The 20,556-nt window shown below is 50.8% G+C and overlaps 1 protein-coding gene across 4 annotated transcripts in view; it reads left to right on the top strand.

The window, feature by feature from the left end:
- The window catches only part of KDM4B (lysine demethylase 4B), a 219,573-nt gene that overhangs the window by 172,862 nt on the left and 26,155 nt on the right, over nt 1-20,556 (top strand). For 3 of the 4 annotated variants that reach the window (XM_038772313.1, XM_038772312.1, XM_038772314.1), the window contains 3 exons: nt 5,102-5,280; nt 15,876-16,357; nt 16,836-16,956. In XM_038772313.1, the coding sequence (XP_038628241.1) occupies nt 5,102-5,280; nt 15,876-16,357; nt 16,836-16,956 (782 nt within the window). Of the gene's footprint in view, nt 1-5,101; nt 5,281-15,875; nt 16,358-16,835; nt 16,957-20,556 lie in introns of those variants that run through there. The other variant, XM_038772315.1, reaches the window with a different exon arrangement.

Raw genomic sequence — 20,556 nt, 5'->3', positions numbered from 1 at the left:
AGCTTAGAACAGTGCTTAACAAATACCATTATTATTATTATTATTGAGCACTTACTGTGTGCAAAGCACTGTACTAAGTGCTTGGGAGAGTACAATACAATTAGTAGACACTTTCCTTGCTCATTAATGAATGTACAGTCTAGACGGGACTTGCCCAAGGTCCCCCAGCAGACAAGTGGGATTAGAATCCAGGTCCTCTGATGCCCATATCACCACTCTTTCCACTAGTCCACACTGCTTCCCATTTCCTTTCTGTTGTTGGGGGGGGGAGGGCAGTCTGGAGGAAGGGGAAGCCCTTTCAGACTCACCCTTCTGTTTCAAACACGCTTCCTAATCTTGAGCATTGAAACGGAGTTTTAAGACCAGTATTTTGTGGGTGCAGACACACCCAGATCATTATCCTGCTCCTGTGGGACTCTGTTTCTTTGTTTTGGGCCAACTCTCTCCCAGAACTGTCCTGTTAAACCTCCGGTGATTTCCTTGCCTCCGCCAGCTCTGTTGTTCCTGGGCAATCATACTGAGCCTCAAAAATAGGGACCCTGATATTGGCCGCCACCTCCTTTCTGGGCCTGGCAGGAGTGGGTGTAGAGTCCCTTGGTTTCCCTACTTTTAACCTGCCACCATTTTCTGCTTCAGTGGGAAAAGGAGGGCCAGGTTTGCTGGGACTCCAGTTCTGGGACTTGTGGCTTCCACCGATAGCCGGATGTGCTGACGAACCTCAGCTTGGGAAGAAGCCTCAACGTGGTATTTGCATAATGGCTAATTGATTGTGGCCAAAGCTAATTGGTCAACAGAGCAGGTTGCCAATAAGTGGCAGCTGTATTCCCGATGTGTAATTGGATTAGAAGGTTTTTCTAAATGGCCTGCATATCAGAGAAGTTGACTGGCACTGGGAGAGAGGAGCGTTCCTGTTTGTCATGCTTGCTTGAAGAGGAAAAATCTTTGAGGAGGAAATTCAGGTTTGAATGCAGACCCCTCCCTGGGCCTCACAGCCCACTCCTCTGTTCTTCCTCTGGAGGTACATGGCTCTTGGTCTTCCCCCGAGTTACCCACCCCCACTCCATGGCCCCTGTCCAATCATGACAGCCAGGAGCAAATGCTCTCCCCTCGCCCCTTCCCCCATCTTTCTCTTTCCCCCCTCTTTCTCTTTCCCCCCTCTTTCTCTTTCCCCCCCTTTCTCTTCCCCCCTTTCTCTTCTCCCCTTTCTCTTCCCCCCTTCCCCCTCCTCCTCTTCCCCCCTTCCCCCTCCTCCTCTTCCCCCCTTCCCCCTCCTCCTCTTCCCCCCTTCCCCTCCTCCTCTTCCCCCCTTCCCCCTCCTCCTCTTCCCCCCTTCCCCCTCCTCCTCTTCCCCCCTTCCCCCCCTTCCCCCTTCCCCCCTCCTCTTCCCCCCTCCTCTTCCCCCTTCCCTCCTTCCCCCTCCTATTACCCCCTCTTCCCCCCTCCTCCTCTTCCCCCTCCTCCTCTCCCTCACCCCTTCTTTTCCCCTTCTCTTTCCTCCCCTTCTCTTTCCTCCCCTTCTCTTTCCTCCCCTTCTCTTTCCTCCCCTTCTCTTCCCCCCCACCTCCTCTTCCCCCCCACCTCCTCTTCCCCCCCCTCCTCCTTTCCCCCTGCCCCTCCTCCTTTCCCCCGCCCCTCCTCCTTTCCCCCCCGCCCCTCCTCCTCTCCCCCCGCCCCTCCTCCTCTCCCCCCGCCCCTCCTCCTCTCCCCCCGCCCCTCCTCCTCTCCCCCCCGCCCCTCCTCCTCTCCCCCCCCGCCCCTCCTCCTCTCCCCCCCTGCCCCTTCCTCCTCTTCCTTCCAGGAGAACTATAATCTGAAGGCAGAGGAAGCAACCAAGATGGGGTCAGGTCCCAAGAAGCCACCTCCTCTAAACCCCTTTCTCTTCCCCAAAATTATAGGACCAAAGGGGTGATTTTTCCTAAATTCTTTGGTGGGTAAAATCAGGTTGAATTTCAAGTATTTGAGGCCCCCCTCTACACTTCATAAGAAAAGTGGAATTAGTGACTGGGTCCTTCCCACCCCCAGGTTACCTTTAGAGCCTCCTCTCTGTTTTCAGAAACCCCTTCCCTTTCCTTCCTCCATCACAACAGTAAACCCACAAGGCCTTGGAAGAGTTTAAAAGAGACCCCTAGTCCTTGGTGCGGGCTCTGTCTGGTCACCGTTAGCCGACGGCTTTTCCCTCTGAGAGAGTGGTGGCTAGTAGTCAGCCTCCAAGAGTTGGGCTGCCCCTGGGATACTTTTCCAGTTGTTTCGGCCAGAAGGAATTTAGAGCCCGCAGCTCCCTTCTCCAGTCCCCCATGGTGAAACACCCAAGGGGTGTGGGGCATGCCTTGCTTTGTCAGCCATTTCTCCTTGGCCCTAATAATAATGAGGACTATGGTGTTTAAGTGCTTACTATGTGCCAAGTGCTTTTCTGGGGCAGTCAGTCTTAATCTCCATTTTACAGATGAGGTAACTGAGACCCAGATAAGTGAAGTGACTTGCCCAAGGTCACACAGCAGACACGTGGCAGAGCTGGGATTAGAGCTCAGGTCCTTGTGGCTCCCAGGCCTGGTCTCTATCCACTAGGCCATGGTGTTTCCCTGTTCTGCCTTCCAGCCTGGGAAGCTGTGTGTGGAAAGCTTTCCGAAGATGCCATGCTTCTTGTTGGATTTGGGTGGCCTGAGACGGGGGTGACCACTCCCACCCGCCAGCTCTATACCCTGGCCCCTCTGGCTTCCTGAGCGAGCTGAGCAGCCAGATGCCAACCCCTTTGGGGTGGTGTCAGGGAACAGAAGGTGGTCTTAGTTCCCTTCCTTTCCCAGCTGGGATTTGGATTTGCTCTGGTTCGCTCAGTCCTTTTATAGCAAGCTTCTTTTCTCCAATTCCATCCTATCTTCCCCTCAGCTGGCTTGACAATTTCCTTCATTGGTTTCCTCTTGATGCACTGAGCTTGTATACTTGTAATTGTCTTGCCACCTTGTGGGAAGCCCCTCCAGGAATCTAGGCCAAGCAGTGGATCCATAATGAAGTCTGAGGGAGGTTTCCTGTGGCGTGTGTGGGGGTGAGGGAAGCATGCTGGCATCGAGACTGGAGGAGGTGTTTGGGGAGGGAGCCATCATTTCAGGCCTGGCCTTCTCCCAGAGCTGTTGGAAGAGCAGCCACATGGAGTCTAGCTTTCCCATGTCAGCAGCCCCTCTCCCAAGCCTTCGTGCAGGGATCATATTTTGTGGCCTCCTGAACAGCCCAAGTTTAGACCCTGTCTTTCTCCAGCAGAATCCACAAGGTATCTGAAAGAGGGAGGGCTTCTGTTTTTCTCCCCTTTATAATGTCTACTGTAAAATAAGTAGATTGGGAGGGAGAGCATTTTGCTAGCCTCTTCGGAGAACGCAAACAGCTGATCCTAACTGTCGCATGTGCCTGCTAATGAATGCTTGCAGGTGTGAAGTTACCATCTAAACTTAGAGGGCGACCATATGGTTGTAGTCTAGCAATTATATATGACTGTGTGTGTGGATTCACTTTCTCCTCTATTAATCATTCATTATTTCTCAGTTTGGGTTTCTTCCCTTCTTCATTTGGTCTGCTGCCTCATTAAGGGCTCTGGTAGTTTCATTCCACTCCAAACCTAATTAGCAGCCAAATTTCTGGACGACTTGAGATTATGACTCCCTTAGAGGCATGGCTGGATGGTTGTCATGATTGGCCTGGCCTTCCTTCGTAATCTCAAGGCTGAGGAAGCAACCAAGATGGGGTCAGGTCCCAAGAAGCCACCTCCTCTAAACCCTTTTCTCTCCCCCAAAGCTACCATGTTCCCAGCATTTCAAAATAGCCCCTGCTCCTGGCCAATGAAGGGGTTTTTGTGTATCTTGGACTTAAAAAAAAAAAAAAAAAAACAAGCTTGGCCAGGATCTGGTTTTGGTGCCTCTATCCCAGATGTGGGCCTCTCATTCAAGTTGGCGTATCAGCCAGATGCCTGCCTTGTGGCCCCAGCCTTCCCTTAGAGACAAGGTCCATATTTTTCTCCCTCTCTCCGCCCCCCCCCCCCCCCCCCCAACACACACCAATGAGCCTGGTCCAGAGGCAAATCACTCGCCTGGCATTTCTAGTTCAGCTGGCTGCATCTCCTCAGTAGGCACCAGCACTCTTGTCCATCTTTCCCAGAGTTTCTGAATAACTCATCTGGACCTGTTTGTAGAGGAGTAAGAAGAACTGGGTCAAGAGCCATAGTTTCTCCTCAGGGACCCCTATTTCATTCTCTTGTGAGTGCTGTTTTGAGGACTGATAAGTAGAAGCTCTCACTCCTCTCATCCTCCACAGCCCACTCGTGTTTCTTCCACCCCTCACGGATCAGGCAGCATCCCCCTACCTTCCATTTCCTCTCCAACCCAAGGTTGGGCAAGGAGCTGCTGCTGGTCTGCCAGTTCTCTTAATTCATTTTTCCTCTTCTGGCCTTCCTTTCTTTCTCAGGGAGGGAGCTGCTGCTTTCTCGGGCCACCACCACCCAGGTTTCTGGGTGGATTGCCATGACTTTGGTCTGCCCCGGAAATTTCCTGCGTAATCATTTCCAGATTGGCATCTATAGCATGGCCAAGAACAGGGAATGGTCTGGGAAATCCTAAGCAATGAGCCCCTTCCTTGCTGGCCCATCCCTGGCCTGCAGGTGCTCTGGGGGGTGGGGAGAAGAAAAGAGGAAAGTTTCTCACAGGCAGTCTAAGGGAGAAAAGGGAGGTGCATCTTCATGCCTAGTGGGGTTCTCGTCTGCCTAGATAGAGGAAGAGTAGGAGTGGTGGGGTAGGTGTATGGGGGAATGGATTATATAAAACAAAGCACCCAGTGCTCAGCATCTTCTGGGCTGAATTTTAAGCAGTGCACATGTGTTCCCTTCCCAACCCCCCACCGTTACCCAAAAAGCCTTTTCCCCACTCCTGCTGCGGGAACAGGACATGATCAGTCAATTCATATTCCTGTTTTCTTGAGGCAGAGGGTTTCACTTGGAAGGTTGAGAAGTCTCCAGCCTCCTTGGCTGGCCAGGAGTCACATGGCCAGGGTCTCCCTCTGCCGGCCTTCCCCCCCGAGCCTGCGCTGCCCAGTGCCAAATAGTGTTCTATATTCACCCCTCCAGGTCCCACCGGAAAAGGAGCCAGCCAAGGAGGCACAAGACGGAAGACCAGAAGTCACTGAGGGAGGTCATCGTGACAGAGACGGTCCCGGAGGAGGACAAGGGGGAGGAGGAGGAAACCAAGCAGGGGCCGCCCCCGGAGGAGGAAGAGGAGCGGCGAAAAGTGGTGGAGGGTGGTGAAGGTAAGGCCACATTCAGGGAGAATAGGCAGCCTTTGGGTCAGGGAAGGAGTGCTTGGGGTTTGTGGTGTGTGTGCGAGTGTGTGTCGGAGGGGGGGATGAGGGGAACGATTCCTGCTGTGAAAAGCCCCCACTTTTTACCAAAGCTGGAGATGCTCCCTCCCTCTCGCTTGCAGACTCCAACTGAAATAGTTTTTCTGGCTAGACTGGAAGCCGTGCTGGAGCTAGTGAAGTTTTAGGAAAAATGTACATTTTGGAAAGAATGTTTTTAAGAACCGTTTCCTGAAGCCACAGGTTCATACATTTGCCCCGTCCCCTTCTCTAGAGTAATGGTCAGTGTCCCTGGCCTTTGGGAAATGTGGGGGCCTCTGGTCCCTGGCCCACCTGGTAGCTAGTGCTGGCCAGGTCCCTCTGCCAGAGGGCGGTTTTCCGACACGAGCCAGGAATTTCTTCCTTCCTGGAGCTTGGCCCCCAGCGCTGGAGAGCAAGTCTGTTTGCATGTCCGGTCCCGGGTTTCCCTGTGGCACAGCTTTGGGTTTAGCTTGGAATGGACTCCACAGGCCTCTCATCCTGTGAATTTGAGCTTGTGTTGGAACCTCTCTGTCTGATGAGTCAATTATGCCACAGGCCCAGAAAGTGTCCCCTTTCCCCCTCCTGAGGCGGGGCTTGAAGAGTTTGGCTGTTAGGCACGAAATGGGCAAGAAGGCCAGGGGAGCAATGGCCCTTTCTCTCTGTCATATTCACTGCTGAAACTCCTAGCTTATGTAGGGATTTAGCAGCCCATACTGGTGGGCTAGTGAGCCTAGAGTTGGGATCTCTGAAGAAGGGAAGCAGGCATGTTGGGGCCAGATTTGTGAGCAGTTAAATGAGGGAGGGAATATCAGCTTGGTACTAGCTAGATGGTTTTTAAATTGCAACCTTAATGAAAGGAGGCCTAAATTTGAGTTTCCTTCCTGCAACTATTCCTTCTTGCTCAAAGCATTTGAGCCTTGAAAAAAATGGCCCATGGGTTTTCACAATCCCCATCCCCATTCGTGGCTTGCATGATTCTTCCAAGGCAAAGTTCCTGCCTTCCCTGGGGCTGCTAGGTGCCTCTTCTCTTGCCCTTCCCCTGCCCGCTTTTTCTGGGAGATAGCCAGGTTGGGGTGGAGGACATGCCTTTTAAATGGGATTGCAAGTGGGAGCCAGCCACTGAAGCTTAGAGGAGGCAGATTGAAAACAAAACAGTAGGAAGTGCTTCTTCACCTCATTGGGCGTGATGTTGTTGGGGTGTGTGTTTGGCGGGTTGAATACTTGGAATTTGTTCCCATGGGAAGTTTCACAGCTGAAGTTTTCAGCTGGGTCAAGTGGGGGTTCAGATCATTTCGGGCACAAACAGTCCTTGATGGGTCATTAGAAAGAAAGTTCAGTGTGTTGGACGTTTGATCGACTCCCCACCATGGTGGATAATAATAATAATTGTGGTATTTAAGTGCTTACTATGTGTCAAATGCTGTACTAAGCGCTGGAGTGAATACAAATAGGGTTGGACACAGTCCCTATTCCATGTGGGGCTCACAATCTCAATTCCCATTGTACAGGTGAGGTAACTGAGGCACAGAGAAGTGAAGTGATTTGCCCAAGGTCACATAGCAGACGTGGTGGAGCTGAGAGTAGAACCCATGACCATTTGACTCCCAAGCCCGTACTCGTTCCACTTCACCATCCTGCTTCTCATGGTTGTCCAGGAGGACGACCGTGCTCGGTTTCCTCCAGGCGTCCTGCTGCCGCTGTCAGACAGCGCCCCGAACTGTTTGGATCATCGTGGGGCTGAGCCGACTTGTCTGGCTCATGCCTAGGGGAGGATGGGGGAAATAAATGATGCTCTGGTGGCAGATGAATCACAGTAGGAGAGACTTGAGCCCTTTTGGGCTATCAAATCAGATTTCGCCCAGCACCCCAGAGGCTTCTGGTAGCTTGCTCAGTAATCAATGTCAACCAATCAATGGTATTTATTGAGCTTTTACTATGTGCAGAGCACTGTACTAAGCACCTGGAATAGTACAATGCAACAGAATTAGCGGACACGCTGCCTGCCCACAATGAACCCGCTTACAGTCTAGAGTAGCTTCTGTATAGAAGAGAGAATCACTTCGGGCATCAAGTGGGTTTTGAAACTGTCATTTACTATCTGGCAGGTTTGGGGATGTGTTGGCTATTAATCTGGGAGACTTTTAGGGGTTTCTCCCAGAGATATTTTACAGCATTTTCTGTTCCCCTTTTGTGACTAAGCCTCATATTGCTAATTTACCACTCAAGTGTTAATGCATTCAGGACTTGGAAGGAGGCTGCTCCCTGAGTAGGAAGAAGGTGAGAGCTCTCCATATTGGCTTCGTCCCCGTCATGGACTATATTTGGCAGGGTGGCGGAGAGACATGCTTAGATTGTTCTTCCCAGCCCTTGAGCCCCCTTGAATCTAGGGTCCAGGCCTATAGGTCCTCAGTGTATTTTCCCCCAGTGCTTAGTACAGTGCTTGGCACAGAGTAAGTGTTAAATAACTTATTATTGCCATTTCTTCTTGATGCATCAGGTCCCTCAGAGATGTGGGAACGGTGATGCCGGGCCCAGGGCCTGGCTTTCACCAAAGTGATGGCAAGCAGGGTTGGTTGCTTCTCAGCAACTGGTCTTGTGATCCAAACATGCCTCCTTGAGCCGGGCCAACCCGGCTCAGGCGCACAGATCCACCTGGCCCCGGACTCTGTGTCAGCAATGGGACCAGGACACTCAGAGGAAATATGTGACGGTGGCCCTCCTGGACTCCCATCCTCCTGGTTCACCGTGGACCCATCCAGCACCCCACGCTTTCCCTCTCCGTCCCTCCCTCTCCCTCTTTGTGGGTGTCTCTTTTTCTCTCTCTCCCTCATGCGATCTTTGGACCCATACTGCTTCTGACAACAGCACCAGGATGCTTGGAAAGACTGTGTGATGGTCACCCTCCTGGACCCCTGGCTCCAAAACTGCAAAAATTTTCCCCCTGCATCTTTAACTTTTTCTCGAGCAATAAATACATTTTGGACTTCTTGGGCAGGAATCTACCTACCCCACCCCCAATAAAGCGGGGGCCTGGGAGTCAGAAGGACCTGGGTTCTAGTCCCAGCTCTGCCACTTGTCTGCTGTGTGACCTTGGGCAAGTCGCTTCATTTCCCTGTGCCTCAGTTCCCTCATCTGTAGAATGGAGATTGACTGTGAGGCTTATGTGGGACAGGGACTGTGTCCAACCTGATTTGCTTGTATCCACCCCAGTGCTTAGAACATAGTGAATGCTTAATAAATACCACAGTTATTTTTTTTATTCCTGTTTCATTCCTGGATAACTTCCCCTGGCATCTGATTTCATGTTCTTCCTAAATGGGTGGATGGATAGGTCCAATTTCACTGCTTTTGTGCCATTGCTGCTGGTGGGGACTGTTCTTTCTAGCTCCTGGGTAAAAATGGTAGGTAAAGCCCTGTCCTTGTGACCATACTGATGGAAAAATCCAGTCCACCAGGGGTCAGGTGGGCTTCCTTGCAGGAAGTATGAAGTGTGATTTACTGAGTCCCTGCAGATGCAAAGAGCAAAGGGGGTCGGGGTGACTGCACACATGTACTTACACATTCCATGCTTTAAAACCATTCTCTGATTTAGTCTTTCAATGGGAATTTATAAAAAGATAACTCCTCACATTTTTACAGGCAAGTCTTGGTCCCTTTTTAAAAGAGAATAGGTTTGTAAGAATTACTCATTTATTTGGTAACTGACTCCATCTGTTGTCACACTCCCGAATACTGTGTCAGGTAATTGCTGAACCAGAGCTAACTGAGGAATTATCCTGAAATGGATGTTTGTAAGTGCTGTTCAAATTGGAGATTTTTATTTTAGTTAATTGTTAAAACATGGAAAAAGTCAACCGGGAGGAGAATCAGTGAGGAGCTAAAAGGAGTGCGTCTCTGCAAGAAATTTGAGATTAGCTCCTTTGTGAAGTAGACAAGCTGTGTTGTTTTTTTTTTTAGAGGGCCACTTTCCAAAGCAAATTTCTTGTTCTCTTCCTCTAAACTTTGAAACAAGTATAAAGAACAGTATTCATCCCTCCTCATTAAAGGGAGCCATTGCCAATAAACGTTGCTTAGGGGATGGAAGGTTTGGGAGTGTGTGGGGAGGGTTTTTTTTTTTTTTTCTCCTTGTTCCCCCCCTTTCTCCCTCCCACTCAGGGCAAAGGAACAGTCAGAATATCTACTTTCCAGCAGTTTCTTGTGATCACCAGCCATTTTACAGAGAGGGCAGTTCAAATCTGGAACCCTCAAGGCTGGAAGGGCTATTTTGAGCCTAAGGGTTTAGCTAAAAGTGTTCTGAGGCATTTCTCTTGGAAAGCCTTTGTGTAGTGCCTTGAGTACTTTGAAAGCAAGGTGCTGTAGAAATGTAATAGATGAAATGAATAAATAAAGGATCGCACCTTGGGGCCATCTGAGAAAGAGTGGCCAAAGTGACTTATGGAAACTAAGTTAACCTTTTAAACCAGTTTCTACTCTTGTTTTAAAATGGGCCCAACTTTTTTTTAAGCCATTGGCTCTAAATAGTCTTTCTGGTGGTTAATGTTTATTTAAAAAAATAGCAAGCCCTTCGAGGCCAAGTGTATCTTGACACAGTAATCAGGTAGACTGCCAGTTTGATTTGGGCCTTGGGATCTCTTTATCTGCACAAGGGTCTTCCTGAGGGAAGGGGTGTAAGTTCCAGAGATGCTCGAGAGGTTTCAAACTTGATTGATCAGAGCTCCAGAGGCAGTGTTGCAGGGTGGAATCCTGCCCAAACTGATCCAGAATGTGCAGAGCCCAGGGCGGCAGTGTGCCTTGTTTGGTGGTTTGACTAATGTTTGTCATAGCAAGGATAACTTCCTCCTACTGTCCACTCCCTTCTTTCCATGAGTCTGCTAATCAGTCAATCAGTGGTATTTATTGAGTGTTGATTTGCTCCCCCATTAGACTGTAAGCATGAGCCAACTCTTAGTACAGTGCTCTGCACAGAGTAAGTGCTCAATAAATACTGTTGATTGATGGATTGAGCACTCTAATCCCAGCTCGGCCACTTGTCTGCTTTGTGGCCTTGGGAAAGTCACTTCACTTCTCTGTGCCTGTTACCTCATCTGTGCAATGGGACTGTCAGAAGCAGTGTCACCAGTATGGATTGGGCATTACTTTGGCCAAAGCACTGGATTAGGTCCCTGGGGGTATCTCTGCCAATGGGAAGAGTAAAAGATGTGATTCCCTGGGCCCTTGAGCAATCTCATGGAGGGGTGGGGAAGACAATAATTGTGATAATTGTTAAGCACTTCCTGGGTGCCAAGTACTGTACTGGGCACTGGGACAGAGCCAAGACAGGTCAGACACAGTCCCTGTCCCACATGGGACACCTAATCTAAGTGGACGGGAGAACAGGTATTAAATCCTCATTTTCCAGATGAGGAAACTGAGGCACCAAGAAGTGAAGCAACTGTCCCAAGGTTACCCAGCAGACAGTTGGCGGAGCTGGGATGAGAACCCAGGTCCATTTCCTCCTCGGCTCCGGTTCTGTCCTCTAGGCCTTGCCTGCTTCCCGGTAGCTATAAGGGGATGAATAGGCTATCATTAAGAATGAGAAAATTCGTTCATTCAGTCGTATTTATTGAGCGCTTACTGTGTGCAAAGCACTGTACTAAGTGCTTGGAAAGTACAATTCAGCAACAAATAGAGATAATCCCTGCCCAGAACGGGCTCACAGTCTAGAAGGGGGGAGACAGAAAACAAAAAAAGTAAACAGTAAAAGTAGCATCAATATAAATAAATAGAATTATAGATATATGCACATCATTAATATACATAAATAGAATTATAAATATTTACAAATATACACAAGTGCTGTGGGGCGGGGAGTGGGGTAGAGCAAAGAGAGCGAGTCACAAATGAATCATCAAAAATCTATACAGATCCATTCATGAGCACCTGGGGAACCAAAAGTTTGGCTTGACCAGGAAGGTGGTGGGGGCTAATCAGGCAAGGGCTCCAGAAGGAGGTGGCTATTTAGGAAGGCTTTGAAGGAGAAGAGGAAATGTGGATTGGAATTGGGAGGGTATTCCAGTAAAAGGGGAAGGCAAGTGCAGTGGGTTGTTGAGGGAGGGTTAGGTCGAGAAGTTTGGCTTGGGAGGAGTGAAGAATGTGAGATGGGTGTGTCCCAGGAAAAGGGAGCGGAAAGGCAAGACAGAGAAGGTTAGTGGAGAGCCTTGAAGCTGATGGTTGGGGGGCTTTTGTTGTTCATTTGCTTGGGGGGTTTTTTGAGAAGCAATGGAGGATCTGCTGGAAGTTGTGGAAGAGAGCTGTGGCATGCTCGTAGTCCCCGTTAGACTGGGTGACCTCCTAATAGTGGAGGAAGGGATCATGAAGAGAAATGCAATCTTCTAATTGAACCCCACCCCCATTTTAAAGCAGAATCAGTCTTCTCCTGCACCTGTCCTTTCATCAGATCTTTGAGTTTTGCCATCTCTTCTTACCCAGGTATGCCTGCTAGGCCTATTGTCTGCACCCAGCAGGAGGTAGATGAGCACATGGAATGTGTTCCCACTGGAACCTGTGCAGTTTGGACCGTCTGAGCAGGGACGAGAGGGCTTTGTATCGATTCACGGACAAGTGATCCACACTAATAATAATAATGGCATTTATTAAGCGCTTACTATGTGCAAAGCACTGTTCTAAGCGCTGGGGAGGTTACAAGGTGATCAGGTTGCCCCATGTGGGACTCACAGTCTTCATCCCCATTTTACAGATGAGGTAACTGAGGCCCAGAGAAGTGAAGTGACTTGCCCAAAGTCACACAGCTGACAATTGGTGGAGCCGCGATTCGAACCCATGACCTCTGACTCCAAAGCCCGGGCTCTTTCCACTGAGCCACGTGGGAAGCAGCCTGACATTGTGGAAAGAGCCCGGGCCTAGGAGTCAGAGAACTTGGGTTCTAATCCCAGCTCTGCCAGTTGCCTGCTGTGAGACCTTGGGCTAGTCACTTCACTTTTCTAGGCCTCAGTTTCCTCACCTGTAAAATGGGGATTCGATGCCTGTTGTCCCTCTTACTTGGGCTGTGAAGCCCCATGTGGGACAGGGACTGTAATAACAACAATAATGATTGTTATTTGTCAAGTGCTTACTGTGTTCCAGGCACTCTACTAGATATAAACTAATCAGGTTGGATACAGTCCCTGTCCCACATAGGGCTCACAGTCTCAATCCCCATTTTACAGATGAGGTAACTGAGGCACAGAGAAGTTAAGTGCTTTGCCCAAGGTCACACAGCAGACAAATGGTGGAGCTGCGATTAGGACCCAAGTCCTCTGACTCCCAAACCCATGCTCTACCCACGAGTCCATGCTGCTTCCCGACTGTCAGAACTGCTTCGGGCTGTGTCCGACCGGATTAACCTGTATCTACCCTGGAGTTTAGAACAGTGCTTGACGTGTAGTAAATGCTGAATAAATGCCTTATTAATAAAGTTAGGAAGTTATAAATCGGTTAGAGACTCTGCAAGGGCCATTGTCCTTTTCATAGTCTAGCACCTAGAGAGGGTTTAGTGCCAGGAGCCACGTAAAATTGGGATTACTGTTGCTCCCAGAAGAATTCCTTTCTACACTTACGAGTGACCAGGATTCCTGGGCCTAGTCTCCCTCCCTCCTTTCCTGAGCTTCTCCAGGCTCCCCATCAGGACCCTTTCACATGCAGGTTCAGCAGCGATGGCTGGGAACCGGCCCCGCCCGGACATGCCTTCCCCAAAACCATGTGCTTCTCAGACACCCAGCGAGGAAGAAAGGGCCAAGGTTTCTTTCCCAGCTCACTGACGGGTGGGGAGAAGGTGGGCAGTGGGGCGGAGGGTTTTAAGACACATGCAAAGCCAGGTCTCCCTCACAGGGACCTGCTCCTCGGCTGGAGTCTGGGCCTGGGCTACTCTTATTAGTCAGAAAGTACCGCTTAGTCCCAGTCCTAAGCCAAGAGAGCCTTCCACCATCTTGATCCTATAGGGAAAGTGTGAAGCCAAGAGCCCCCGCCGTTTCAAAAGTCGGCGGAGAAGGCGGGGGATGAGGCCGGCCTCTTATTCTCTGTTTTAGTTTTCCCAGTGAATTATCTGAGTGTATAGAGAGGAAATATGATCTGTTGTTGGGTGACCGGGGAGAAATCCAATTTGACTTTCATTCAATATGTTTGTTTCTCTAAGGAAATTCAATATTCCTTTCTCCTCGATCGTACAAAACCGTTTATCTGAAGGGCCACTTATACCAGTACAACAGTCACCAGTTGGGCTTGCCCTAGTGCCATCTTTATAAATTAGTATAAATCAGGCCCTCGCTACCAAGCCTTCTGGGAAATGCTCAGGTTCAGACATCAGCCCAAATGACTTCAGCAGGAATTCTAACAACTTCATCTCGCTGTGGGTTTAATCGTTTTCCAGAGAGTATCGTGTTATTGTGTTTCAGTTTATCTGATTTTCTGCAGTCTGGGAAGCGCTACTTTGGAGCCCGGAGTTGGTCTGTAAATCTTCATTATTAGGATAACACTACCCTTTGTATGGCCCTTCCCCATCCCTTCTCATTAAAGGGGGAGATGACCTTTTGCTGCAGGGAGCCATCCAGCTTGAGCATCTGTAGGTGAACAATCTCTTCGGCAACAAATTGAGGGCCAGCATCTGTCTGTGGAGCATCTATTATTTACTTTCCTTTGAATGGACTGATAACTTTATTCATGAAGTGCAGGGAGGGACGGGCAGGGGAGTGGAGCTAACTGCAGAGGCGTCGAGGGAAACCGGCAGTCACACAGCTCCCTCCTTCACCCTCGGTCCGGAGGACTTTTCACTATGGCTTTTGGGGAATGTGCTGAGCCAAATTGGCCTGGTTAATTTGGAGGTTTGGTAGGTAGGGAGTTTGAGGGAGTTAAGTGGTGGAGGGTAAGGGAAGGGGGTGGAGAAACACCTCTCCCATCCAACCCTCTGTTTTATGGATGGCACTCTGTCGCTCTAGAAAAATATTGGGGCCTCCGTCTCCCAGAGGAAGTCGTGGGTTGCCACTTATGCTTAAGGATGTCAACATCTCGCAGATCAAATGTCTGCTGATTGCAACCGAGGAAGGGGACATCAGGGAGAGTGGAGAGCAGCACCCCGGGTTCCATTTGGGACTTGATTCATGCTTTTCAGGCTGGTCTGGAAAGATCTTATGGCTGATGATGTGGGTTTTGGAGCGAGTGGGGAACTGCTGTCCACTTGTCTGCTATGTGATCCTGGGCAAGTCACTTCACGTCTCTGGGCCTCAGTTCCCTAATCTGTAAAATAGGGATTAAGACTGTGAGCCCCAAGTGGGACAGGGACTGTGTCCAACCAGATTATCTTGTATCTACCCAATGCTTACAACAGTGCCTGGCACATAGTAAGCATTTAACAAATACCATTATTATTACTATTGTTATGCCAGGGAAGAGTCTGACCTCTACACCCTGTACTGGGTTCCGCTGGGGCTCAGTCTTTCAGCCTGTTTTCATTCAATCAGTGGTATTTATTGAGCACTTACTATATTCAAAGCACTGTACTAGGCGCTTGGGAGAGTCCAGTGGGCATGTTTCTTGCCCACAAGGAGCTTACAGTTCTTGAGGGGAAAGCTGCCGAAGGGTTTCCTGACAGCCAAGGCCCCACTGGAAATGCCAATGAATCAGGAGTTCTGTGGTGCCCAAGGTGGGATGATGTGAGGCAGGTGCATTCTCTCTCCCCTCTCTCTGACTGCCAGTCTCAGCCCCTTAACCCTCGAGGCCCAAACCTGGTTATTATCTGGGCCAATTCCTCACCAGGCCGGGGAGGGGGTGGTCACAGGAGCCATTGGCCTCATTCTGGGCTTACCACCTGAGAATAAACACTCATCTCGTTTATATCAGATCGAGGCCAGCCTTCGTGTACCCAGATGAAAGTGATTCTCTGGCTCCCCTCCCTTTTCCTTTCCATGCCACCCACCAATAAATAACCCCCTGACTTTGGCACCCCCACAAGTAAATCATCTCCTGGGCACAAGGCCAATCGAGCTGGTGAAGTTCGATCTGAAAGGGAGCCAGTTGCTGGGGACCCACCCTATTTCCAGGCCAAGTTTGCACAGAGGGGGCAGGTGAGGAGGTGGTCTGAGCCCTGGCATTTGGCACCTCCCCCGCCCCCTCCGCACTGCTGGAGATGGTCTTGACTTCTCTGCCTATAAGGAGATGTAGCTGTTTGCTTCCAAACACATTTGACAGTCAGGCACGTGGGTAAGAACGTCAGACCCTAGCAAGGCCATTACAGTGGCAGCCGTGGGGTCAGCCCAGTCTGGGGCACTGTCCGTTGCGGCGGAGGGACACTGAGAGGAACGTGGGGTGACGGCAGCCCTCCTTGGATATCCATCCTCATGGTTAGCCGTGGGCCACCCCACGCCCCTGACTTAGCCCAGGTGAAGAGTTTGGGCTATTGCTTGTAGCCCTTGGGTAGTAAGTATTTTCAGGTTCACATCCTCCTGGGGGAAGGATCGATTCAGGCTCATAACGAAACTTTGTATCTCTCGGACCAGGGGACGCCCAGACCAAGACTCGTCCCTCCAAAACCAAGAGTGACAAAAAGAAGAGGCAACACCACCATCACCAGCAGCAGCAGCATCACCCCCCTGAGCCACTGCCTCCACGCCCGGAGGAGGAGACCCCTCCACTAGCACCCCCGACTCTTGATCCCCCCTTGCTGGCTCCAGCCACCACCACCTCGGCCGGGGATCTCCCCTCGGCCCCCCTCAATGTGGTCCTCCCTTCTGAGGGGCCGAGCGAAGAGGATGACTTCAAGCCTCGCCCCATCATTCCCATGCTCTACGTGGTTCCCCAGTCCAAGAAAGTGGTCTTTGATAAAGAGCGCATGTCTTGCCAGCAGGCATTTGAGCAGTTTGCCACGCAGAAGGGCCCGGCGTGGAGAGAGCAGGCTGCCCTTGGGGAGCTTGCCGGGAAGGGGGATGAGAACGGAGAGGCCGAGAACGCAGAGATCAGCCCCGAAGCCAGGGAGGAGCAGGTAGGCGAAAAATCTACCCGAGCCGGGGAGGACAGGGAGGAATCCGGGCCTGAGCCACCCGGTGGCATAATTGGGATTTCAGGAAAAATTGCATTTGGGGAAAGCCCTGGGCCCTGCTGGTGATTCTCTCCCCCTGGCCCTCCCAGGCCCTCAGAGGAACAAACTTGAACTTGCACAGAGAGGAGCAGCCTGTTTCAGGAGAATGAACCATTTGGCATAGGCTGGCTCGACTGCCCTACCCTTACAGGGCAAGGTTTCCAGATTCTTGGCCATCCAGGCCTGGGGCATTTGACTGGCCGGGGACAGCCACTTGTAGAATCCTGGTTGAGAGCCATATTAGCCTATTGCCAAGATGGTGGGTTGGGTTGGGGGCTTGTAGGCCCTAAGGAAGAAGGTGCCAGCAGAAGCCAGGATGGGCCCCCTCTTTTCTGCCATCCCTCATGGCCCTCTCCTTGTCTGTGGGCTTGTCTGGTTACAGGCTTCTGCCACGTTCTCCAAATTGAAGATGGAGATCAAGAAGAGTCGGCGCCACCCGCTCGGTAAACCACCGACCCGATCCCCACTGTCAGTCGTCAAACAGGACACCTCGAGTGATGACGGTGAGCGCCCAGGGGCGGGGTTGGCCCCGGGGCGAGAGCTTATAGCCACGTGAGCTATTGATAGGGCAGGGCAAGTTGTCATATCCAGGTGGGGTTGCAAGGGAAAGTAGCATGGCCTTGTGGCGAGAGTCGGGAGATCTGGATTCCAATCTTGTCTTTGCCATTTTGGGACTTGGGACCTTGGGCTGGTCACTTGGCTTCTCTGGGCCTTGCTTGTTTCCTCTGGAAAATGGGGATGAGATACCTCTCCTCCCTCCCCCTTACATTGGGAGCCCGATGGGGGTACAGGGACCATGCCTGAACTGATTATCCTAGATCTACCCTAGCAGTTAGCATATAGTGAACATTTAACAAATGCCGCAGTCATCGCTATTTTCGAAGTTGAGGATCTGGACATTCAAGCTGCTCTTTGAAGGACAGGCCTTTTTTTGCCTTTATTACTTCTACTACTAATGATCACTGTGGTGTTTTAAGTGCTTACTTTGAGCCAAGCATTGTTCTAAGTGCTGGGGCAGATACCAGGTAATCGGGTCGGTCACAGTCCGTCTTCTGCTCACAGTCAAAGTGGGAGGGAGACTAGGTATCAAATGCCCATTTTTCAGATGAGAAGAAACTGAGACCCAGTGAAGTAGTGTGGACTAGTGGAAAGAGTCTGGTTTGGTAGTCGAAAGGCCCTGGGTTCTAATCCCAGCTCTGCCACTTAACTTCTCTGTGCCTCAGTTTCTTCAACTGTAAAATAGGGATTCCGTGACATTTCTCCCCCCTACTTGGACTGTGAGCCCCTGTCCCGCATGGGGCTGTGTCCAACCTGATTAACTTGTACCTATTTCAGCACTTAGAACAATGTTTGACACATAGCAAACACTTAACAAATACTATATATATTTTTTAAAAAAGCAAAGTGAGAAGCAGCATTGCCTAGTGGATAGAGCATGGGCCTGTGAGTCAGAGTACCTGGGTTCTAATCCTGGCTCTGCCACTTGTCTATTGTGTGACCTTGGGCAAGTCATTTCACTTCTCTATGCCTCAGTTCCCTCATTTGTAAAATGGGGATTGACTGAGTTCCATGTGGGACAGGGACTGCGTCCAACCTGATTAGCTTGTATCTACCCCAGCGCTTAGTATAGGGCCTGGCACGTAATAAGCATATAATGAATACCATTTAAAAAAAAAAAGGCACTGGCCCAAGGTCCCCCAGCAGGCCAGTGGTGGAGCAGGAATTAGAACCCGGGTCCTCTGACTCCCAGGCCTGAATTCTCTCCATTAGGCTGCGCTGCTTAACTCAGCAGAGGAAATTGCCTTTTCACTATTAATAATAATAATAATAATAATGGCATTTAAGCATTTACTATGTGCAGAGCACTGTTCTAAGCGCTGGGGGGATACAGAGTGATCAGGTTGTCCCACGTGGGGCTCACAGTCTTAATCCCCATTTTACAGATGAGGTAACTGAGGCACAGAGAAGTTGTGACTTGCCTAAAGTCACACAGCTGACAATTGGAGGAGCCGGGATTTGAACCCATGACCTCTGACTCCCAAGTCCGTGCTCTTTCCACTGAGCCACGCTGCTTCCCTGGGAATAAATTCCAACCAGTAGAAATAAGCTAGTCTAGAAGACCTTCCAGCTGCCTTACAGGAGAAAGAAACCAAGAGAACTACCCCAAATTGTTGTTTTGTTTAGAAGAAAAACTTAGTAATAAGCACCAGATTGCTTTGCTGGAGGAAGCTCATTAGAGGTTTTCCCAGCGGTCTGACCTCCTGGATTGTGCTCCCAGACCTTGTTCTGTAAGTCTCAAAACCTGGGAATGGCTTTCTGCGCAAACACTGCCATTTCCCGTGGGGTTGAGCCACAAGGCTGTCAGGCAGCCCAATCGGTTGGGGGCCAAGCTGCTTGCTAGCCAGGGACAAGAGTGATTTTTTCGGAGAAGGAAATAGTCAAGGGCTGGCAGGGAGGTGGGGGCGAGAGAGAGCTATGTCCTTTTAATACTCAGGGGGCACAAGGCTGGTCACAGAATTCTGTACTGGAGTTCTTCGAGGCCATTTACCTCCCTCCGTTTAAGTGGCTTTCGGAATCCGTCGGTCAAATGGAAAGCCCCCCTCAGCCCCAACCACCCAAAGCCCAAATCCAGTTTGAGGGCTGGAAAAAGGCACCTGGTCAGAACTACTGCAGTTATCTCCTCTCCCCCTAACCCCCACCCCCAACCCAGGGATTAAATTGCTGGAGTTTATCCACAGACAGAGCTTGTGTTCTCTTCTTGCACACCCCCCGCCCCCCAACACACACACACACACACACACACACTCTCTCTCTCTCTCCCTCTCTCTCTCTCTCTCTCTCTCTCTCTCTCCCTCCCTCTCCCTCTCCCTCTCCCGCTCCCGCTCCCGCTCCCGCTCCCCCTCCCCCTCCCCCTCTCCCTCTCCCTCCCTCTCTCCCGCTCCCCCTCTCCCCCTCTCCCCCTCTCCCCCTCTCCCTCTCCCTCAATGGGATGGGGCTGCCCAAGCCTTCTGCTCTCTAGGCCCACGCCAAGAGGCCACTTCTCCTTTGGGGGTGACCCTGAGGTTAGGGCCCCCCAGGAGATGAGAGGGTCACACCTCTTCTCTGCTTCCAGAGCGGGATCTCTTAAGTCAGAGGTCACAGGGAGGGGGTCTTGGAGAGAGGGGGCTGGAGGCCCAGCGCCCCCATCCCTTAACACCCTAAAACAAGGAGGGAACAAAAGCCATCAGTCGGTTGCACTGATCCCACTTTGTATTTCAGAAGAGATTCAGGTTTTGTTCTTCAAGAACGCCCTCCGCCTGGATAGGAAGCGCCACCGAGCCTTGCAGGCCGAGCCACGTTCGGGTATCTCCTCCGGGCAGGAAGCACGGGCAATGAGACCCGAGGGAATGGAGAGAGTGCACTTAGTAATCAAAGCAATTAAATACCCGTTTGGTGACAAGCTGTCAGGGCCAGGAGCCGGGTGGGCTAGGCTGCCTCTGGTTTCCCTGAAGTGGACCCATCGATTGGTAGTTTGAGACTTCCTGCCGACAAAGTCACTTTGAGACGGCCCCGGTGTTCCTGTCGCATCTCCCCAGGACTGGGGCCTCATTTTCCCAGGGTCCACTTCTGCAGATGTGCCTGGGGCTCATCCTGCCCTGCCTTTCCTTTTTAGAGAAGCAGTGTGGATTAGTGGAAAGAGCCTGGGCTTGAGAGTCAGAGGTTGCGGGATCTAATCCCGGCTCCACCACTTGTCTGTGCCTCAGTTACCTCATTTGTAAAATGGGGATTAAGACTGTGAGCCCCACATGGTACAATCTGATAACCTTGTATCTACCCCAGTGCTTAGAACAGTGCTTGGCGCATAGTAAATGCTTAACAAATACCATTATTATTATTATTCTTATCACTTCCCTGGAGGTGGACATCAAATGGGCACGATGGGTGAAGGCACGGAGGGGGTTGGCTCGTTGCTGCATACTCCAGGCGGGTTTAATGCTGGCAGTTTTGTTTCAACCTCGTCGAACTGGTCAGAGCCTGGAGTGCAGTCACCTGGAATAGGCTTCCCACCTTCTCAAAGGTTGCTGGGGGAAGTAGGGTTGAAGTGTCTGAGGAGCTGTGTGGCC

This window comes from Tachyglossus aculeatus, chromosome X1, assembly GCF_015852505.1.
Source record: "Tachyglossus aculeatus isolate mTacAcu1 chromosome X1, mTacAcu1.pri, whole genome shotgun sequence".
Taxonomy (NCBI): Eukaryota; Metazoa; Chordata; class Mammalia; order Monotremata; family Tachyglossidae; genus Tachyglossus; species Tachyglossus aculeatus.
Note: the sequence above shows the minus strand (reverse complement) of the source record. Positions and strands in the feature narration are given on the sequence as shown.